This window comes from Beta vulgaris, chromosome 7 (genome assembly GCF_026745355.1).
Source record: "Beta vulgaris subsp. vulgaris cultivar EL10 chromosome 7, EL10.2, whole genome shotgun sequence".
Taxonomy (NCBI): Eukaryota; Viridiplantae; Streptophyta; class Magnoliopsida; order Caryophyllales; family Amaranthaceae; genus Beta; species Beta vulgaris.
The window spans coordinates 57,147,504-57,169,628 of record NC_079208.1 but is presented as its reverse complement, the minus strand read 5'-3'; the positions used below and the strand labels follow the sequence as shown (position 1 = coordinate 57,169,628).

The following is a 22,125-nucleotide window of genomic DNA, read 5'->3' as shown; positions in this document are numbered from 1 at the left end:
CTGATGAATTTTTTCTTTTCCCAAGAAAATTATCTTTTCAGCGGATTAAAGGGATTTATCTTTTAGAGTAAAAGTTATTATCTTCACACGTTTTAATTCCTCAGATTGAAAAATTTTGAAATACCAGTTTGTTTAAATCTTAAGTCCTTTTGCTAACAGTTTGTTTTTGATTGGTAACTTGCGATTTTAACTCAGTTGCGCCTAGGTTGGCATCACAAGTTGGGGCAATTGTTATGTCCTAAAAATTTGCTAAGCTGAATCTGCAGGATATAGCATCCGTCCCAGCTAGAAGTTATCAGGTAGCAGCTACAGCAAGGAAACGAAGGGAGTTGAATAAATTTGATTCAAAGAGCATTGGATACTGATCAAGATCAAGTCAAATAATGCTGTTGCGCCTACAAAATAGGGTTGACAAAGTCATTAAGCAGAAGTGGAGATACTCCTTGATATTAGGAGATCATGGCACTATTAGGAGATTAGTTATGCAACGTAAACATGTAAAGCAACGTTACAATAAATGTATGGATATAAATAGGAGTAGAAGTATTGGGGGAAAGGCAGTTCATAAACATTGCTTACATTAGAACACTTCCATTTACTTTCACAAATATCAACAAGTGTATTTAGTATAAGCTACAAGCTGCTAGCTGCTAGCTATAAGTTGTAATCTTCCTACATAGTGGATTGGTGGACTCAATTCCACCCGCGGTTTTTACCCTCCTCTTGGGATTTTCCGCGTCACCATTTCTTGGTGTCTCTGTTTTCTCTTTGCATCATCTTTTAATTTCGTAGCTAGCATCCCTTGTTATTGCATCTCCATTAGCTGTAGATCCTCAGCTAAGTTCTGCCTGATCAGAATTTGGCATAAACACTCAACAAGAGAGCAACTTCTTCCTATACATGTCAATTAGATACGTCAGTAGATCATACCAGTGTGACATGACATAGCTAAACTCCTGTGATGTACAAGCTAGCTGCAAAGACGATGTCTCGCTTTATAGCGTTCGAAGCAGCTTCCATTTTTTTGTACAAAGCAGAGTTTCCCATAATAGCCGCAGCATTTCTGAATTCTCGACATGTTTCATCAAGTCGGACAATGGTCCTCACTATCAACCCCTCAGGAACATCGGTTAGCTCACATATATCAGCAAACTCTGTGCCCTGCCACCAACATATGTCAGAAGTTCAGCCTCTAAAGGAAGCATGCAATGAAGCATCTAGCAAAAATCTCATCAACAGAATAATATTTACCTTTGCCCATTCATAAACCACTTCAACAAGACCAAACTTGAGATTTTCTCGAGCATACTCCTCAGGGCTTACTGGGAGTTGAAAGTTTGCCTGTAATTCCCCTAGTCTGATAGCAGTATCATATAATCTGCAAAAGGAAGTTTTAATATAAAAATCAATCCAAGGATATAAGAATATACACAGATCAATTTGAGTATTTAAGCAAAAAGATTGTTATAAGGTGTACACTATTATGAGAAGTAAAAAAAAAAAACCCTTAACCAGCAGTAACAGTGTAAGGGACACCTTCCTTTCTTAATCCCATGGAACAACCCTAAAATCAACTCCATTTGACTTATTTATCATATTTTGTGATAATCTTATGTTTCACATTATTTATGATATACTTCCTCTATTTCCTTTTAAGTGCAACACTTTGACTTTTGTACTATTCACACACCTCACTTTGACTGTAATTTTTTACTAGTAATAGAAACAAAAATGATCATATAAAATGATATTGGATTTGTTATAATGAATATTTCCATGATATCAACTTTTTATAACTTTAACAAATACATAATTAGAGATATTAATGGTCAAAGTTGTGCGTCGGCAAGCGTGAAAGTCAAAGTGTTGCACTTATTTAAAAATCAGAGGTTAGTATATTATATGTTGACCACGATCCAAAACAACTTGAACCCAACCCGTTGACCCAAATTGCCAGCTCTATCACAGAGACACATTCTCTCTCTCTCTCCTTCCCATGAACCATCACTCCATGCATCAAATCTGATAAGCCATCCCGCTGAGACCACCCCTTCCTACCCCATCAATCTTGATCTAAACTGGAACCTAATACATACAGGATACAACATAGAAGTATACAAGGTGGTGACTGAATGAGCAAAGAAGATGCTTACTTTTGTACTGCAGCAGATAGCTTGGGTGTTAATGAAGGCTCAGAAGTATTCTTCTGCTGAAAAACAAATGCTGACATTACGGCAACTGCTTCTTCTGGTTCCAGGTCCTCTAACTGATTCTCCAACAAACACTCGGTGCATATAAGTTCCTCTCCAGAGTTCATTTCACAAGCAACACGGCCTTTGATCTGAACTACAAGGTCATCATCTATACAACCAATAGCCTTGAGAACATCTATCTGTATACACAGCAAAAAGAAGAATACAATGAACAGTTGACTTTGTTAACCAAAACTATTTCACAGTTAACCAGTCATACCCGACCCTGAAAGTCAGGCATTTGTTGAAGTGCTTTGTCAGACATTTGAAACTTCAACTCATTGACTTCCTCTCTGTGCTTGAAAATATCCTTAACTAACTTCATATGCTCATCCAATTTTATACATCCATGGCACTTGTTCGCAACCATTTTCTGTAATAGCTTGTTCCATTTGTAGTACGCTTGAACAAGATCCACATCTTTCAGCTTCAGATCTGAATCACAGAGTAACAAACGTAAGGCTCATAATTGCATTGCTGAATGGCTCTTTGTTTCAACGTCAAACCCCCTCCTCTTTAGTATATACCTTTCCCTATCAGGGAATAGGTGAGTGAAAGATCAAACTTCCAGTATCATAAATGATTACAACAGAGTCATACCCTTCAAAGGATCTAACGCTGGAGGATATTTACTCCCACTGGATTTCAGATCAGAAAGCTGCTGAACAGTTTTTGAATAGGCAGCAGCACTAACGTCTTCAAGAAGGCGAACTTGGTCAATCTTTATTTTGCAATTGCAGATGCAAAGAAACTCTTTATTGTCCACTTCTCTAACTTCATAAGTCACACCAGCAGCCACCCCCTGGTAAGGCAATGTAATGTTGATTACACCAGATCCTTTGCGAGAAGTGGCAGCAGAATAATATTCATCATCCAAGGCACGTTTTGACTTAGGCAACACAAAAAAACCTTCATCAGATTTGCTACTTCCTTTCTCAAGGGTTGCACCACTACCAGAGGATGATTGCATTATTGGAGGCAAATCAGGTTTCAGCACCAAAATAATGTACTTCTTAATGCTGGCTGAAGGTGCTTTCACCACCACCCCAAGTAAATGGTCCTGAGACTGTAGATCATAGACAGAGAAAACAGATTAAGCAATGACGCATATATTATAATAGAGAGAACAAAAGCTGCAAAACAACATGAAACTGAAAAGTTAGAGCAGACAATTTCATCATAGATATTGAGACGGGTTTGCTTTCTTGACCCTTTTCTTGGAAGGTCATGTACATTCTTAGCTCAAACACCAAATTTCTAGACATATTAATGTCAGAGCTTTACGAAGTACACGGTATGTAAGAGGACAACAAAGACAAGATTCTAATGAGTTTCAATTTTCAATATACACACAACTTCCATCCGCGATAGCCTCTATTTCCTCAAATATTTACTTGTTTCATTTTGTTCACATATTCTGTTAGTTCATAGCAGAACAGACAGCTGAAGTGGACACCAGACATTACTCTGAGTAGAATGAGAAGATAACAAAGAGCTCACCTCACAGATTAAAAGTATCAAAGAAGACGACAGACAAAAATGAACCTCTAACTGAGACTCCAATTTGTAACAATATAACTAATACACCAGACATTGTATTTGCAGTCACACAAGAGAAATCCAAGCTGAAGGGAAAGAAGCTGTGTTTTCTCACTAAGAACTCACCGTTTGAGATTTAACAACCACCACTCTTCCAGGCACAAGAAATTGATTTGCGACATGAGACTGCATGACACCCTCCGTTATCTGGTTCAGATACATTTCAGCCTCCGCATACATTTCATAATATTCCTCAATAGCTGGTTCACCTTTTATGCATCTACAAAAACAACATATTTTGAAATATAAAGAAAGCTGTTCAAGTTAAAATTCCTGCTCAAGGAAACTGTATCAGGCATTACTGAGAGAGGGAGCAGGCTGGAGAGAGATGTTATTCTCTAATCATCATAATTTCTATCCACATGAGAATCATGTGGGAGCTCAATGGTATAGCTCCTCACCATCCAAGAGGTTGGGATTCGATTCTCATCACCCTCAAGTTTCGGGTATGGTGGTGGATTTCTTCTGGGTACTCCCAGTTGTCATTCTAAATGACCGAACTTTCCTCGTGGGTTGAGATCCAATTATCCCCCCCCCCCCAAACCGCCCATCTTACAGCCATCTATGGCCAGTTAATATATGAATCAAAAAAGAAGAATAACAATAATCTATATCCACATAACCCAATGCAGATAAACTCATTATTCAATAACTATACCTATGTGAATAAGAAGTTAGCAGAGGTGCACCGGAGAATACCACTAAACTTAAGGTGGAAGATGGAGTTCAAGTTCCTTAGCAGAAGGGCCTATTAGAAGTGTAAGAAACACTGGTAAAGGAAGTAGGTAATAATCGTATAAATGATAGTGAATCAAGTTCAAGTTTATGCAAAAGGTCAGGGCGGATACCCATATTAGTGTTTTTCTTTCTCTTTTAGCAACTAACAGCTGGTCAGAAACTCAGAATGTTATCCATGCTCAGAGCTTCATATTTATGAGCTACGACTTGTGAGGCAGTTCACACAATCAAATTATAGAGGTTAGTGATGGCAAAGTTAAAAAGTGCCTGCGTGAAAATAAAAAAATACAAAAAGATAAAAAATAAAAACTTAAAAGAAGTGCAAATTTGGAATTAAACACTATGCCTGATCGAATTCGGATATCTGATTCTCTGATCCAGATCCGGATGTTATCATGTATCTTATTGGTTTAAACAATTACCTTACACATTAAGGTGATACCTGAAAGGTTAAAGAAATATACCTTACAGTTTAAGTTAACTGTACCTTACAGGCTTAACCAATGTGCCTTATGAATCAAGGTGAAGTACCTTAGGATTAAGCAATGTATTACATATCAAGGTAATTTAACTTACAGGTTTAAGCAAAGGACCTTACATATCAAGGTGATGTACCTTATATGTCCAACCAATGTAGCTTATAAATTAAGGTTATAAACATTATCAGTTTAGCCAATATAATTTACTTCCTCCGCTTTTTAATACTTGCAACATTTTCCATTTTAAGAAGTTTCCTATTACTTGCAACGGTTCCATTTTTGGCAATATATTCTTCCTTTCTCCCTCCTAGCACATTTGAGTTCTTTTAATCTCTTTCTATCTCTCTCCTCTAATTGGTCCATATGCACATTTCAAAATTGCAAGTACCAATAAAGGAGGAAGTATATATTAAGGTTATGTATCTTATAGGTTTAACCAATGTACCTTATATATTTATTTTTGAGTGGAAATGTACCTTATAAGCTTATATATTAACCATACCAACTTACACTCTTACGTTCTTTTACCTCCACTTGATTTCTCAATTTCCATGATTATTGGACAAGAAAACCTAGCCTAGTCCATGAAACTAAAGGCAATTTCAAGGTTCTTTCACCAATTGTGGATCATAGGTATGTTGCAGTTTCCAAGCAAAAATTTTATAAGTATGAGTATGCACATACCTAGAATATAGAAAGTGACAAAGGCATGTAAAAAAGATGATCTACAAATCATCATGATTATTAAATTATTAAATGTCATATTCTCAATCGAACGCCTTTAACCTTGGAGATTAAATGACTGCCAGTCAGCACCTCCAGATCAGGCAAGAGCTTGAGTGAAAGCAAGTTTGTAAGTGAAATCCAACTTTTAGAAAGTGTAGGATTCTCAACATGGGAAGAAACATACTCAATTGTTTTTGTGGGCTGTGCAAGCTTTAGCATCAGAAGTTGTTGTTTTTCAGGAAGTTTTTTCTGAGCATGAAATTCAGCAAAGCTTCTCTTTAACATGTCTTCTACCTGCAATTATAAACACCGAAAGTATGAACTCACATTACCAACAGAGGACATGATATAACAGTGGAAAATAAGAAATCAATGATAAATTCTAACAAAATAAACCTTCTTCCATTCGGAAAGTTTTAGACAACGAGGTCCGTATGTATGTTTCTTTACTAACTGGTATATTGATAATCAACACAGGTGAACTTTAATTACACAAAACAATATAGATACGAAATTGGATTCTTTTCAGGACTGGAGTTGCAGTCACCATTGTGGAGGTGCTATGAAAGTCACTATTTTGGGTCATAAATAAACGAAAAATGGACCATCTATAAACAAGAATTTTATACATCCCTGCATGATTAAAGCACTGGTGTAAAAGAACACTTTCTCCTCTTGATTATCTAAAATTTTCATTCTTAATCTGTAAATTACCAACTAAATATCTCATGCACATCATTGCAAATCTGAAATATTTCTATAGTCAATAGTCATACTTGTTATGACCCACCTTCAATTCTTCAACACGGAGTAGATGCAAAATCATAATAAAAGTTAGTCGGAACTGAGATTCAAGTCTGGTGGGATGTCCAACAATGACATGTTTCAAATCTCTTTCTTCCAGAATATCATCACGACACATTATGATAACAGTTCCAAATTTATCGAGCCCTCTTCTGCCTGCCCGGCCAGCCATTTGCGTATATTCACCCGGAATTATCTGTCTATATTCTTTTCCATCAAACTTTCTTAGAGTATCAAAAACCACCTGCAATAAATATTGGAAAGGAATCATCTATTTGATTCTTTTTCGAGAGACTTGTCAAAAGTTAATACAGTTACTCACTGAAAGAAAAACGAACATTTTACTTTCTGACCTGCAAAAATAAAAGTGTACAAGGTAAATACCAGAGAGGGTATGAGCATGCATATTAAAGCTTATGCATCAAGTCACGATATTGCTATTTAGCCAGTGTCCCCCCACTTCTTCAAGGAAAGTGAAAGAATATTACCATGAAGAAATATCATTCACGCAGCATCGTATTACAGGGCTTTGGGAAAATTGTAACCCCTGCATGTGTTTTAACCCTTGCTGCCAAATGCAGTAATAACTATGTCTTTCCGAATAACATAAACATCACTGCATTTGTCTTATTCCCCCTTTTTTCTTTAGGGGGGTGGGGAGTTATTTCGGTGCTTTCATGCTGTCATGCAACAGAGGTTCAGATCAGAAGGGGGGAGAGAGAGAAAGTTAGGAAGAAGAAGATTAGAAAGGAATGGTGGAACGTCAAATTTCTACAAATTGAAAAGTTAACATTCCTTTGTGATCAAAATACCTTGTTGGCAAAAGGGTGCTGCTGTTGGTAAATGTAACTAATAAAATAAAAGGTACTGCCAGATCAGAATATGCAAGTCTGAAGAGGGAAACGAAAAATCAGAAATAAACAGCAAATTCCAGAATGCATGATAATAATAAGTTCAACAAAGCAACTCACCGTTCTGGCAGGAGCGTTAACACCCATAGCAAATGTCTCGGTTGAAAATAAAACCTAAAATAAGGATGGAAATAAAAATTAGGCAACATCAGGCATCAGCCTCCTGCTAAACTAAAATCTCAAGGCCCATATCAAAGTTTGCCGCAATAATACCGAAAGATCATTCAAAACGCTAAAAGATTGGGAAGAGATTCAATTGCGTCCATTTTCAGCTCAAAAAACAATGTGAACATGGGGAAATGGTGGGATAAATTGTAGACAAGAAAATTCTTTGAGCACCAAATATATAGAATACATCAGAACGACAAGAGACCCTCAAAAGAAGCCGGAAAGACCACCCAAAAGGAAAAGAAGAGGACCAAAAAAAGAGCAACTCCAAGTTAAGAAGCCATTGCCCAGGCACAATCTTCAATATTAATTCTCAAGAATAGATTAGTTATTATTTCTGCAAGCTTCGAGATACTCTCATAAAACACACAGAGAAAACACCCCATGTAATATAGTGTGGTTAGATATCCTCTGTTCAGAAATTATAGGCACCTAATAACTTAACAATAATTTTGAACCTATATCTAAACAACATTAACCAAAAACAATCTTTCTAGATATTCATGCACGAATTCTACTCAACCAGCTTGTAGAAGACAACATCGATACAAGGAGTAATCATCAACATCCAATTGAGAAAAGCCTGGCCACAGAACCACCTACCTTGATTACACCACGGCAAAAAAGCATTTCAATAACTTCTTTCACAATCGGGAGAAGCCCAGCATGATGGATACCGATTCCTCTAAGAAGAAGACTTTGAACTCTGAGAATCTGTGAAAAAGTTAAAACACATACAGATACTGAGACGTATCTGAAGTTCTGAACAACGCTATAAAATAACAAAAGTAGAGCTTTATAAACCTGAGGCAGGTTTCTGTCAGACCCCTTCAGCCGTGAAAAAGCTTTGTCACAGAAAACACGGATTTCACTTTTTTCTGAACTACTTGTGAGGTCAATACTTGTCATACTATCAGCCGACCTATCACAACGGTTCTTTGAAAAGCAAAATATGATAACCTAAAAACAAAAAAAAGATCATGGAAAGTAACATCAGGGATTGAGAGAGAATACAAACACAATTATGACAAAAAAAATAGGTCACAAGAACTCAATATGGCAAATAACTGACTGTTTCATATCTCTGAACTCTAATACTCCCCCCACCCCGGTTAAAGACATTGCTTATTGCTAGACCATTGTTCACAATATACTAAACATCTTGACATAATGGAAAACAGCAAAATAAAAGAGGAAAAGGATTTTTAAAGACGCAAGTATCTGCGTCTTTTGTCAACACAATACCACTTACTGGTAAAAGTGAATTTTTTGAAAGTTTGGTGACAAGTTGCAACCATAAAGAAGCATCTGATCTTCTCATGCCCAAATGGGTCTGGCTTCCACTAGTAAAGTTCCCTGAACCTGTCTCATAGAAGCTCCCCGTATTGCGCGACCCAGAATGCTTTTGTCTCCCACGGGAAGAATTATCACGATTCTGAGCATTCGCTCCACCAGAACCTGCTGCAGGACCTGAATGCATTACAGAGCCACTTCTGGCTGTATTCGAATTCTTTTTCTTGTGTGCATCTTTGGCCGCTTTTAGACCTTGAGTTAGAAAAGTGTCGTTCTCACAAATTCTGTAAAGTTCTCCGGAGTAAAACAGGCAGTGCTCCAACGGGACTGGTCTCTTTGAGGTCCTGATATCCAAAACATAAATAAAACATATGTCAAGGAAGCTAAAATGATAATATGGGATACAAGATAGAAAATTCTATGCAATATCTTTCCTAACCAAAGAACATGATAGGATATCCCAGTACCATAAAAAAATTATACCCTATAATATGGTACTCCTTCATTTCAACATATAAGGCACCCATATTATTCTAGGATGAGGTTTGGCAATTAAATCTTCCAGATAGTGTATTGTTTCTGTAATTTTATCACTATATTTGGGAGAAATATAGTCTAAGTTTGTTTGTAAAAATTGTGAGTGCCTTATGTTTTGATACAAAGAATAAATATCACAGAGTAGCTTCTCACCCAGTAACACGGATGGTCTTCTGCTTTGTTCTGCCAATCCAGTCGGCAAATTCTATTGTATTTGGAACCTACAAGATAACACTTGCAAAAAACATCAAAATTCTAAAGGTGCTGAAAAAAAGGGCAACTGTAACAAGTAGTGAATGTGTGTATTCTGACAATACTCCGTTACGTGTATCTACTATCTAAGTTTGCAATATAATCAGCAGAATATCAGATATCAGATAAAAACCTTTTTAATCCTTGGAAAAGAAAAGGATCAATTTCATTTGTGCAATAATATAACGTAACCATCCACACAGATCCAATCACATGGTTGGGTTTGAGATCTCAAAAGTATGCAAGTCATACCACTAACCAATTTACTCTAGTAAAAAGAATGTTTCTGAACATTTAAATGTAGCTAACAACCTTTGCAAAACAAAAACAAAAAAATCAGGGGTCAAAAGGCACAAACAACCAAATATTTTCCCTTCATTCTATATTTGCACTACACTAATTATGGAAACAAACGTAGCATGTAAGTCATTACATAATTCAGCAGTCATCACAAAACAAAATCAGCCATTGTAACACAAAAGACAGTCAACAAACATGTTTCTCAGAGTTCTAAATTTATTAACGTAAAGAGAAACATGATTCCAAAAACATCAGATATCTGATATAGAAGAGTATGTGATGCTATCAGCAATTAGAACTTACAAGCCATACACCAGTGTTCATTATTTCATATGACATAATACAAAGACTTCAAACTCCAAATTTTATTTTTAAAAGTTTCTATACCTCTAATTTGCTCAAAAATTAAGTTGGAAGTTGGAAGTATTGGAAGTGTATTTACTATTACAGGTGAAGTGGGCAATAAAAGATATTAAATATTAGAGAACTTAGAATTTCGCCATATAGATCAATTAGTGATTTAAAAGCTTTAAGTCACGATGAGCATAATCCTTGAAAAATCCTGCAACCACTGCTCCATCAGTGATTGCAACCACAATTCCTATTCAAAATATTGCATGTCACTTAATTTCTTGTCATGAAATTTTTCCCTTCGCATCCAAACTATCATGAAAATTTTATATCTATGAAGCTTTTAGGAAAAAGGTGCACCTAGATGGCTAGATATATAAAGAAAGAAATGGACATGGAATTTAGATGACATCCCACAGAGGCACAGACCCACACCCAAAGATCCCCCTACATGGGTCTTCTAGAAAACCACAATGACTAGGGTAGACATGTAGGGAAAACACAAAAGTTCAGGGTATCCGGTGGCACACGAAAAACTCAAAGCGGGTCTCTGGAAATTTTCCTTCTCAATTTCATTCAATGAGACTTGTATCCAACTGCTTCCCTGTGAGCAATGTACCACTTTTTCAAGTTTGTCTAACACTTACGATAATTCACAGTACCCAAAGCTTCATACGTTTGTGACTTTGTGTATAAGATGGCTATCTTAGTGCACGAATGGCAGACCTTTGCCATCTAGTTAAAGATAGACTAAGAAAAGTAGTGGTGGGAAACACGATCGCACTTAGAAAAGGAACACGATTATACAGACTTCTATTGTATCCATAAAATTAGACTAAGCACTGAATGACTTCAAGACTCTAGAAGGTTTTATAAAACTCGAGTATGAACACCAACTAATTTCTAAAATTCAACGCAATAACAAACATAATCTATCTAATAATGGAGAATCAACTAATAAGTCTGTAACACAAAACATAATCACCCATCACCATATTACCTACCGTAATCCCTATTCAGGATGATCAAATAGCAGGATATAGATAATACTCCAATTCATAGCAAGCACACTAGAAAGGCCGAATAAAATTCTGCAATCAATTATATATCATAATACAATACATGCATGCATTTTATTAATAAAGAAGAAGAAAAGCAGCAACAGTATCGAGCGACAAATAGCACATTTAACAAAATAGTTAATCACACATGTTCTTTAATCTTGCATTATATCTATTTAAATACGAATGCTGCTAAGCAAGCTGATCATCCTGATTGATAAAAAGGATCTTGTGAAACAATACTTACTGTGGCAGAGAGGAGGACAAAATTAATGTGCCGTGGAAGCATTATTATAACTTCTTCCCAGACAACACCTCTTTCGGCATCATTGACATAATGCACTTCATCAAATATGACCTATAACACCAACCATCCAAGTGAAAGAACATAAGCACCTAATGCAGATAAGAAACATTCCTACTTTTGCACAATACCACAAGAAAATATGCCCTCTTACCCATTCTATGTCCCGGATTATATCAGCACCTCTGTACAACATTGACCTCAATATTTCAGTAGTCATGATGAGACAGGAGGCCTCTGGCCTCAAGCTGATATCACCAGTAAGAAGACCTACATCAAATTTCCCACAGAAATCTCTGTATTTCTGATTGCTGATTGTCTTAATTGGAGCTGTGTACACGGCTCTAGTACAATGCTGCACGCAGAACTTAATCAGTGTCGAAACATGGAATATGAAACAGAAGTGACCACAACAAAGTAAAAAACTGCCTGAACTTCACAGATGTATGGGTTGACACATCTAGCACTATCAAAATCATAAAGAAGACAGACCAGAAAAGGAGTTCCTTTCTTCGATAAGAGCAACAGGAGAAAATCCTCGAACAAAGTATTACATACCTTTGACGCCAATGCAAATGCATACTCTGCAACGACTGTCTTTCCAGCTGATGTATGAGCTGCCACAAAAACCGTATCCCCTCGTTCAAGATAGTAGATAGCCTGCAATACAGCAGGAAAGAAAGAAGAAGGCAAGTCACTTAACATCATCCCGAATGCACCTAGATAATATTTATATTGCCGCTCTTGGACCAGCCTAAACTCTACACAAAGCGATGACGCAACATCTATATTGCAGGAGCCAAGAAAAATCACAACATCCACAATATAATATAGCCATACCATAAAATTATCTGAGCCTAAGAGTGAGGTAAGCTACAACAGACAGTAGCACACAAGAAGATGATCCAAAAGTAAAGTCACGGCAGCGTACAGATCTGTCTTTATATTTTCTACAGGCAACCGGCAATATAGTTTTAAAGGCAGAACTCAGAACTGATAGGCAAGCTATTCCTTATACGGAAAGCTTATTGAAGACAAGCTGAAAAGAAAAAGAAGGCCAGACGTGCATTTTTACATATGAATCGAACTCAGCAACACTAAAGTATCCATGAGGACCAGAATTGACAATGAAAACTTTGCCTAAATGCACAAATAGCTTTTCGAAGAAGAGTTGAATAAGCCAAACAAGCGTATTAGAAGAAGAGCTGAAGAGGCCAAAGTAGGATATTAGAAGAAGAGCTGAAGAGGTCAACCAACGTAAGTGATGAATTAAACTCAAATCACAACTGTGTCCATGAGGATCATGACAGATTGAAAATTTCTTGTCTAAACACCCATCATAGTGTCTTTGAATTTCTAGGCCCTTAAATTTTTCTTTCCACAAAGCTCTCCATGGAGCAAGTGTGAGTTCAGGTTCAAAATCAACCAACATGCCACAGATCATCCAAACTCAGCTCTCCTCTTTTTGAGTAAGTTGTAGGGGTCTGGAGCATAAAACACTTTCACTATATTATAAACCACTGGGAGTTGCAATCAGACCTTTCTCCAAAAAAAAAAAGATATGATTCAGGAGATGTCACCCATTATATGGAGAAAATCATTCTCCCAACCCAAATTTAACATATACTCCCTCCGGTCTTTATTAGTTTACCCGTTTATTTTGCACAAAGTTTTACGAGAAACAATGTTGTGGGACATAGAAGGAAAGAGAAACTATTATTTTATGTTAATGTTGAATGTATGTGTGATGGAAAGTTAGTGGTCCCATTCCAAAAATAGAAACAAAAGAAATGGGTAAACTAATAAGGGACATCCCAAAAAGGAATACAGGTAATGTAATAAAGACCGGAGGTCGTATAATATAATTAAAAGTGAGACTGTGGAAAGAACACATGCAAGGGGAGATCTGTAATCCCCAACACGTCACATCATCAAAAGCACAGGTGGAATAAAAGCTAAAGATGTACAGCATATCCTACAATCTGATCAAGTATGCTTAAAATTAACGGAAAACACAAGACTTCTTAAACACCAATTCAATGCTAGAAAACTTGTTTTCACGATGACTGCCAAGTAAAATTACTATACAATATAGAGAACAATGAAAAGAAAAGATGATAGATCATGCAATACCTCCTTCTGGAACCTATCTAGTTCGAATGGAAACTCGAGAGCCATATCAGGAACAAGTTCATGAAAACGATCTGCGATACCATCGTTGCTTTCACGAATAGCCCAAGACTGCAGATAGAATCCTCATTAGAGCAGCATAAATATACAGAGAACTTTATCTGCAATGTAGGAATAGCATTTGAGTTGCAGGTCGATATAGGACAGGCAAAAGGTTACCTCTTTACGCTGTTTGTCACCTTCTTCGTGCTTTACGTCCGCCTTTAAATCCAATGCTGCAGAGTCCACTGACAAAATTTTATCTAATTCCGATAGTTCAACATCTGGAATATCACCTTCGACTTCAACTTCAGTGACTTGTATTTCTGATTCATTGTTATCAGCTTCTGATTCATGACCTTACATAAAAGTAATCCTGTTAGTACATGTGGAGTGGGAAGACCAGAATGAAATCAAACATATCAACACAAAAGAAGAATGGTGAATAGTGGACAGGTGCAACAACACACAACCGCTGAATTTCTCCATGACAGTAATATTGAAGCTCTAAATAATTTAATATGCTATACAATTAAAACAGTACCTTACCTAAAGCCTACAACTAGCAAAAGAGCTCAGATGTATATACAGCAATACCTACATATGTCCATGCAAAGAAGCTGTTTGCCTAAGACCCTAACTCAAAAGGTCAATTGATTGATGGATCAAAATTATACTCCGTAACGAATAATATGTCCAAGACGGTTCTTGAGATACTAGAATTAGCTGTTGTAGCCCGGAGCTAAAAATTGCCCTCATAGTGACTTTCGCACCATTTCTTGACAATGGACATAGGCAGCGGAATGCGGAGACATCAATGGCAAAAGAAAATGCAGCTGAGTGCTTCTATCTATGCCTACATCCCTCTGATGACCCAGATAAAGGACAAAGGCTGAAGAGGATGAGAAGGTATGTCAGATGCGCACACATATGCATACAGAGACAAAAGTTGATAAAGGGAATAGGTTAGTACTTTCTTTCATCCGATACAACGCTTCTCTGTTATCTACTATATGACATGCTATTTACACTCATTCCAAAAAGGTTGTTTAGCAAGAAGATTTAATACGATCATGGAGGCACAAAGCCTAGTAGCACAAAGCTCAGAACTAAAAATTTTGAGTAGATGATTGTAACTTTTAGTTAAATCATCTCTCGTCTATCCCACATAACTAGGTCAAAAAATTCTTTTAAGAATAATAAGGGTCCCCTCTCTTCTACTTCTCTAAAGACAGCTGATATCTCCATCAACAAACCATAAAGTTTGAGACAAGCATTTGAAAAATCACCAAAAGCAAAAGGTTAGACGGTTGTGACAGAAATAATTATGTTCAGAGAGTTTCATTATTTGCTTTTGACAACAAAATTTGGTGCTAGATTTTTTAGTGTATCTCATTTCTAATTTTATTTGCGGCTCCAGCGCTCAACTGATACCCCATCACTTGTAGTCTTTGTATATAAAATGTGTTCTGATTTCCGTTAAACAGTGTGATGCCTTGTCTCTTGTTTATATATTTTATAAATCAGATTTTCCCCAACCCCATTAAATCTTTTTTGAGGTCAGAATAACAGCAATATTTTGATGACAGGCACTCAAATTCAGGCATCTGATACAGCCACTTTGTACTGAGGAAATAAGAGACAGAAATAGCATATGTATATACCATCAGATACATCGTTTTCAGCAATATCATCTTCCCATGCTTTCTTGAACAAGTCATCAAACTGCAGAGACAGTGTACTCTATATATAGAAAGGAAAATGAAGCATCAGTCACATTCGAATGCCATTAAGAAAAACGCTAAGTTTGCTAAGACATATAGTCTCAATTGAATAAAATCAAGTAATTGCACCCCCTTACGCCCCCCCCCCCCAAAAAAAAAAAAGGAAAAAAGGAAAAAAGGAAGAAGAAGGAGACGAGGAAATGAAGCCTACTCAATAGTAAGACCATATCATGAGAACTCTGAAACTCCCAAAACCAATATTCAAAGACAGCACATTGAGCATCAACTGACCTGCTTCTCATCTGATACAGCCTTCGGAGTAACTTGGCACTTAGTCACATTCCATGAAGAAGGATATGCCTAAATTTAGTACATAAAAATAGGTCTTAAAAATAGTAACAATTCCAGCATACAGACTAAGTAAAATAAACAGACTTGTAAGACAATATAATTCTGCATCAACCCCCTTCCCAACAAAAAGAGAGAGAAAAATGATAAAATCTCCTTTGCTACTTTATTATCCCCTATTCCCCTTTAATATTTCTTCATTTTTCCTTCTTGATTTCACATCTTGATCAAAATGTTCTAAAAACCTGATATGCAAGAAAATATTTCTTAAAGTTGTATCATCTAAATGTGTAATTAACTTATCGAACAGTCTGCAATCACCTTACCTTGAGATTGCCCAGATCCATTCCTTGCTTAAAGCTTGGAGGAACTTTCTCAGCCGGACCACCCTCAAGAACCTCACGTATCCAATCACCATTCAAAGCACCATCAGGTACAACCCTTGGCAAAGATTGAGATCCCTCTATCCCACCTGGATGAAAAGGGCGACTGTTAATGCTCCCTCTCACAAAGTCCTTTGCAGGTCCTGTAATTCGTGGGAAAGCACCAGAGTCCTCTGCTCCTGCAATCAGTTCTGATATCTCCAGCTATAGTAGAATGGACAAAAACTTCAATGTTATATTACAAACAACTCAGTATTAACAAAAGCCAAGTGATATACTTCTAGTTAACACCTACAGCATTTTATCAAGGGTCCTCTACTAAATCCAACCAAATTCACGTGATATAATTGAACAAATTTTATATAAAAGGGTAGCTCCCATTCAGGTAGTGGCAGTTGCCATCCAAGTGTCCTCTACTAAATACAGCATTTTACCAAGGGTCCTCTACTAAATACAAATTACATATATATATATATATAAAAAAGAGCAACAAACAAACAAACAAACAAACAAACAAGTAGTGGCAGTTGCCATCCAAGTGTATAGCAGAACTGAGGACACACCTGCACTGATCGAGGCTCCCATTTTCCTTGCTTTGAGCGCCTAAATGGTAGCTCCCATTCAGGAAACACAGCTGTCCGAGGTAATGATGGCTCCACGGGTATTTTGGCCTTACTGAACCAGTCAAAATCCCAGTCCCTTCCAGCTTTTTCAGGAGAAAACTCATCAGGGTCCAATCGCGGTGTTAAATACTTTTCCTCTATAAATTCCTTGATAGATTCGCTTGTTTCCTCAGGAAAGGCAGGTGGCTGAAATAGATAAGAGTTAAAAGCAGTCGTCACGATGAATGTTTTGACATAGTCATTTGGCAGCACATGGGAACCTAAAATTTCCTGAAACGGACTGTTGATGTTGGAGCACAAAGTGAAACACTAACCATCAAAAAATAAAAGGCTCAACAAATAATTCAGCACTACCTCTATAATATATCATTGTCTCACACTCCCTCCCCCTGGTTTGTCATATTAGAAAAACTAGTGTTTTGCAATTAGTGGGTGGAGGAAGAGCATAAAAATTGAGCATGTACAGTTTCTATCATATCCATTCATTGAAATTCTACATAGATAATTAACACTGAACAACTGTTAGTTATGTCCGACAACCTCACCGGTTCTCATGTTCAACAGTTATTCATACCATGACTAACCTTGTTGACAAACTTTTGTTCCCTTTTTCTGTACAACTCGTTCAAATAAGATATACTAATATAACTGCACATTCCACACAATTTAAACTCAAGTGATTGAACTTATATACTTCGTTTACACAAAGAAATCAGCCCCTACAAGTTTCCCATTTTCACCCATTAAAATTTGAAGCTTGGGGGGCAGGGAGACTCCACATTTCGGCCCTGTTTGGCACTAGCATTTTAGGTAGTGGGTAGAGGTTGGACGTGGTTAAACTGCTACTTGATAATTGTGTGAGTGTTTGGTAAGGTAGCGGTTGTAATAGCAGATAGAGGTTGGACTAGAGGTTGATTAGCTTTGGTAGAACGTTACATTATGTAACGTTTCATCCATGTAAATAGCGGTGCAAATACAATCTTCTTGCCTACTGCTATTTCATAAGGTTTGGTTGTTGTTGCTTTTCTTTTTTCTTTTTTTAAATAAAAAAATTCCTTAAAGTTATAGCTCATCACTTGGTGTATGATTTTGTACTCCAATCTTCTACTTAGTTGTAAGCTCTTGTATAATATATGTAATATATATCACCATCATTACTAAAGTCTTATAAATAAATAAATGAATAAATAAATATATTATCATTACGTAAGGGTTATTTACTTCTTTTTCATGTGGTGCTTTTTAAGATGTGAAATATGCACTCCAAGGTCTTATAATAAAAATTCAAAATACTTCTAAAATGACAAAATCTCGCTTTCGTCCGTGTTTATATTGTTTAGTTATATTCTAATATTTTTACCCCATGAAGTCCTAAGGGTCGCATACATTATTTTTCTTATGAAAAATAAGACATAACATTTAAATATAGATTTTAATCAATAAAATTTTTGAAGTCAATTTTATCACTAAATGAATGTTTAATGTTGTCTTTAACAATTCCAACAGCTACTATTACCAAACACTTATACTTTGAATTACTACTTTGACATATAACAGCTACTAGTTGGCAGCTAACAGCTACTCGGATCGCTAACAGCTACAACAACAGCTAACAGCTACAAAAACGCTAGTTTTGCCAAACAGGTTCATGTTAAAAAGAACACTAGCCAAAAAAGCGACCGGTCAAGAAGAATATTAGCTTCTTCTCTAGATTCATATCCCTAACGAGTAAGTACACTCTGAAGGCAATCAAAAAGATGATGCAAACAAGAGCATGTTGCTGCAACAGTAAAATAACACGATTTTATAAATGGCAAGTAACCAGTTGTTAGCATACATACCCCATAAATAAATGGCAAATAACCAGTTGTTAGCATTCATACCCCATAAATAAACATTGTACAAATTACCAAATTAAGTCACCCCAACTGCCGCTCTACATAAACGATACATGAGATTTTCACCTCATTCAATTCTCACGACGCAACAAACCCTCTTCATCAAAATTCATCAATGCAAAATGACAAAATCATCGATTCATTTACAACTATGGTAACTTTCTTCTAAATTTCCGCATACATAAACGATACATGAGATTTTCACCTCATACAGCTCCTCATACCCCATAAATAAACATTCTTCTAAATTTCCGCGTAAACTCAAAATCATATACATTTCAATTCTACACTACACTTATAACTCAATCAAAGCTGCATAACATTATCAATCTATAAACCCTAAACCAAAAACAATTCATAATTCCAAATTCCATTTCTAATTAAAGGTAACAAAGAAAAATCATGACCTTAATTGCTTCAACTAAAACGAAACTGGACAAAAAACAACATAAAAATGAACAAATGAATTCAACTAAAAGAGCGAGAAGAGAACTAACAAGAACGAAATCAGGTAGGTCGCGAAGAGGATTATGGGCCTCAACAGGAGGAAGCGGCTCGATATAAAGATGGCCGCTGTGGCCCGTAAGCCCGACCCGAAATGCCAAATCGTTTCCTACTGGTATTCTATCCATTCATCTCACTCTTTCTTCTTCTTCTAATGGTTTCTCTGTGTTTTTTTTTCTTTCTTTTGATGTGTTCAAGTATACTACTGCTGTAAATCTGTAATGGCTGAAGCTTTTGCTTTTTGGGACCTTGATTTTGGTTTGGCGGGCTCTTTAATGACATAAATTAAACCTTGTTTGTGATTTTTTTTATAACAAAACAAAGGGGTTGTTTGGCAATAAGCCGTTTGCGGTTGGCTGGTGGCGACTGACTCTAAGTATTGGTTATATGTATTGGTTTTTTGAATTAGTTGTTTGCAAAAGTGTGTGCTTAAGGGTGTGTTCGGTAATGGTAGTTTTGGTAATAGTTTTTAGCTGTGAGAGTGGTTGTTAGTTGCGCTGGTAGTTGTTAGTGGTTGGTGTGTAGTTTTTAGGTGTCAGCTGCAAAAGTAGCGGTATAATATATTGATTTTCAGTAAAAAAAAAAGTTTTCAAAGTAGTTGTTTATAATAACTAGTTAAAAACTCAAATGAAACACAACTAAATACTACTCCATAAACTACAATTATAACTTTTGACAAACGTTGCTAAAACACTACTACTTCTATCACTACTTAACCAAACACTTCCTTTTTTTTCAATAAGTCAAAACACTAAACGCTATATCAAAAACTTGTGCCCAATAAACCTTTAAGGGGGCGTTTGGTTCATATAATGGTATGGGTTTGGAATCAGGAATGAAACCAAAGTGGTATGGGTTTGAAACTTAATACCTTGTGTTTGGTTTCATTTAGGATTGAAAAATCTTCGTTTATTTGATACCTAGAGGTAAGGTATGAGCCATACCCACCTCCCCCCATGGGTTTCTAAACCCCATACCTTATGGGTTTGAGGTATGGGTTTAAAATTTAGAAAGAAATTAAACAAACACTAGGTATGGGTTTTGTTCATTCCAAACCCATACCTCATACCTAAAACTAGTGAACCAAACACCCCCTATTATATCATCGATACAAATTGTATGATGATTCTATAATAGCAATTTCTATAAATATGAGTACAAAAGCGTGGTTAGATTGAAGTATATGAAATATCACACAAAGTCAAAGTAGGAAAAACGGAAGATTATATATTGAAGGAAACATTTCAATGTTAGGAAATTAGTTACAATAGTTTTGTATTCAATGTAACTACTCTAAATCAAGATCTTACTATAAAAGCAATCTAAATTATTTGTTTAAATAACTACATTGTTAATTGAGATTTTATTATTTCATATTTTATAAATTAATGATTGGATTAGACAACTAATCAAATTTAAAGCACTCAGATTTCTAATAGTATGAATAATTTTTCATATATCATTGCTTTCCCCTAAGTTCGAAGAACAATTTGATCAAAAGTAACAATGATATTTTAGATCAAATCGTTCATCTATTATCATTAATCTTCCCAAGTTTGAAGAACGGGTTATTTAAAGCACTCAGATTTTTAATGGAAACAAATTGCATGCTAAAAAAAAGGTATAACAAATGAAAATTTATTGTAGCTAGTTATGAGTTGTGACAAAATTCCTCTCAAGATATATTTTATACTCTACACCATCAAATGATAGTGCATCATGAGTGCTGCAAAACTCAAAATTTTCATTTCATGATGCCACCGCCAATCCTGATGAAAATTTAGAGTTGTCGTCATTATATTTTCACCAACAAGTAAAAACCAATATTTTTTATTAAAAGAAAGTCCTTTATTCTGAGACTAGGATGGCTAATATGGCTAAGAATACTCCAATTAGCAAATAGAATAGCAATTAGCAAATAACAGTTAGCAATTGGCAATTCACATTAAGTAGTTAGCAAATACTCCCTCCGTCCCATAATACTTTTGACACTTATGAAAGCACGTATTTTAGATGATAAGTTGTTGTTTTGTTATCAATTGTTATTTTATTGGAAAATAGATGTGGTAGGAGTTTGTAGTTAGTAAAAATAGTATTATTTTACTTAAAGGAGAAAGAATGCGGGCCACGGTTAGAGTTGGTAGATAATATGAGTGTTATTATTTTATTTTGAGGAGAGAGTATGTGTACCAATAGTAAAACGGTAGAATGATTTAATAATATTGGATCATATCTCAAAATAGAAGTGCAAATAGTATTATGAGACAGATAAAAAAGGAAAGTGTAAAAAGTGTTTTGGAACGGATGGAGTAGCAATTAACAAATAGAAACTAGCAAATAACAAAAAAATAATTAGCAATTAGCAGTTAGCAAATACCAATTAGCAAATAGCGATTAACAAATAGCAAATAACAATCAACGATTGCAGTTAGCAATTAACAATTAGCAAATAACAATTAGTAGATAGTAGATAGCAAGTAGCTGTCAGCAATTAGCAGTTAGTAGTTAGCAAATAGCTAGTAATTAGCAAATAACAATCAACAATGAGCAAATAACAATTAACAACAAAAATTAGCAGTTAACAATTAGCAAACAACAACTAAGGGCATGTTCTCCTCAACTTATTTTTAGTGCAATTCAATTCAGTTGCAATCAGTTCAGTTGCAACCAGTTCAGTTCCGCTCCAACTATCATTTCTTAG

The 22,125-nt window shown here is 35.9% G+C and overlaps 1 protein-coding gene across 4 annotated transcripts; it reads right to left on the bottom strand.

Moving 5' to 3' along the window:
- Positions 1-508: 508 nt before the first annotated feature.
- Positions 509-19,709, bottom strand: LOC104900014 (DExH-box ATP-dependent RNA helicase DExH11). 4 transcript variants are annotated; one of them, XM_048648405.2, is made up of 24 exons: positions 19,418-19,708; positions 16,963-17,208; positions 16,343-16,603; positions 15,960-16,028; positions 15,609-15,687; positions 14,125-14,303; positions 13,909-14,016; positions 12,334-12,435; positions 11,930-12,130; positions 11,719-11,829; positions 9,661-9,728; positions 8,930-9,314; positions 8,482-8,637; positions 8,281-8,391; positions 7,570-7,623; positions 6,585-6,842; positions 5,979-6,088; positions 3,918-4,071; positions 2,853-3,318; positions 2,473-2,687; positions 2,154-2,392; positions 1,252-1,378; positions 931-1,161; positions 509-848 (listed from the first exon to the last, which is right to left on the bottom strand). In XM_048648405.2, exons 1-23 carry the CDS (start codon positions 19,550-19,552, stop codon positions 949-951), a joined length of 4,047 nt encoding a protein of 1,348 aa, XP_048504362.1. In that variant the 5' UTR covers positions 19,553-19,708; the 3' UTR covers positions 509-848; positions 931-948. The 4 variants fall into 4 exon arrangements, with proteins under 4 accessions (XP_048504362.1, XP_048504363.1, XP_048504364.1 ...); XM_048648406.2 differs by having other exon boundaries at positions 509-844; XM_048648407.2 differs by having other exon boundaries at positions 509-1,161; positions 14,125-14,291; positions 19,418-19,709.
- Positions 19,710-22,125: the final 2,416 nt, after the last annotated feature.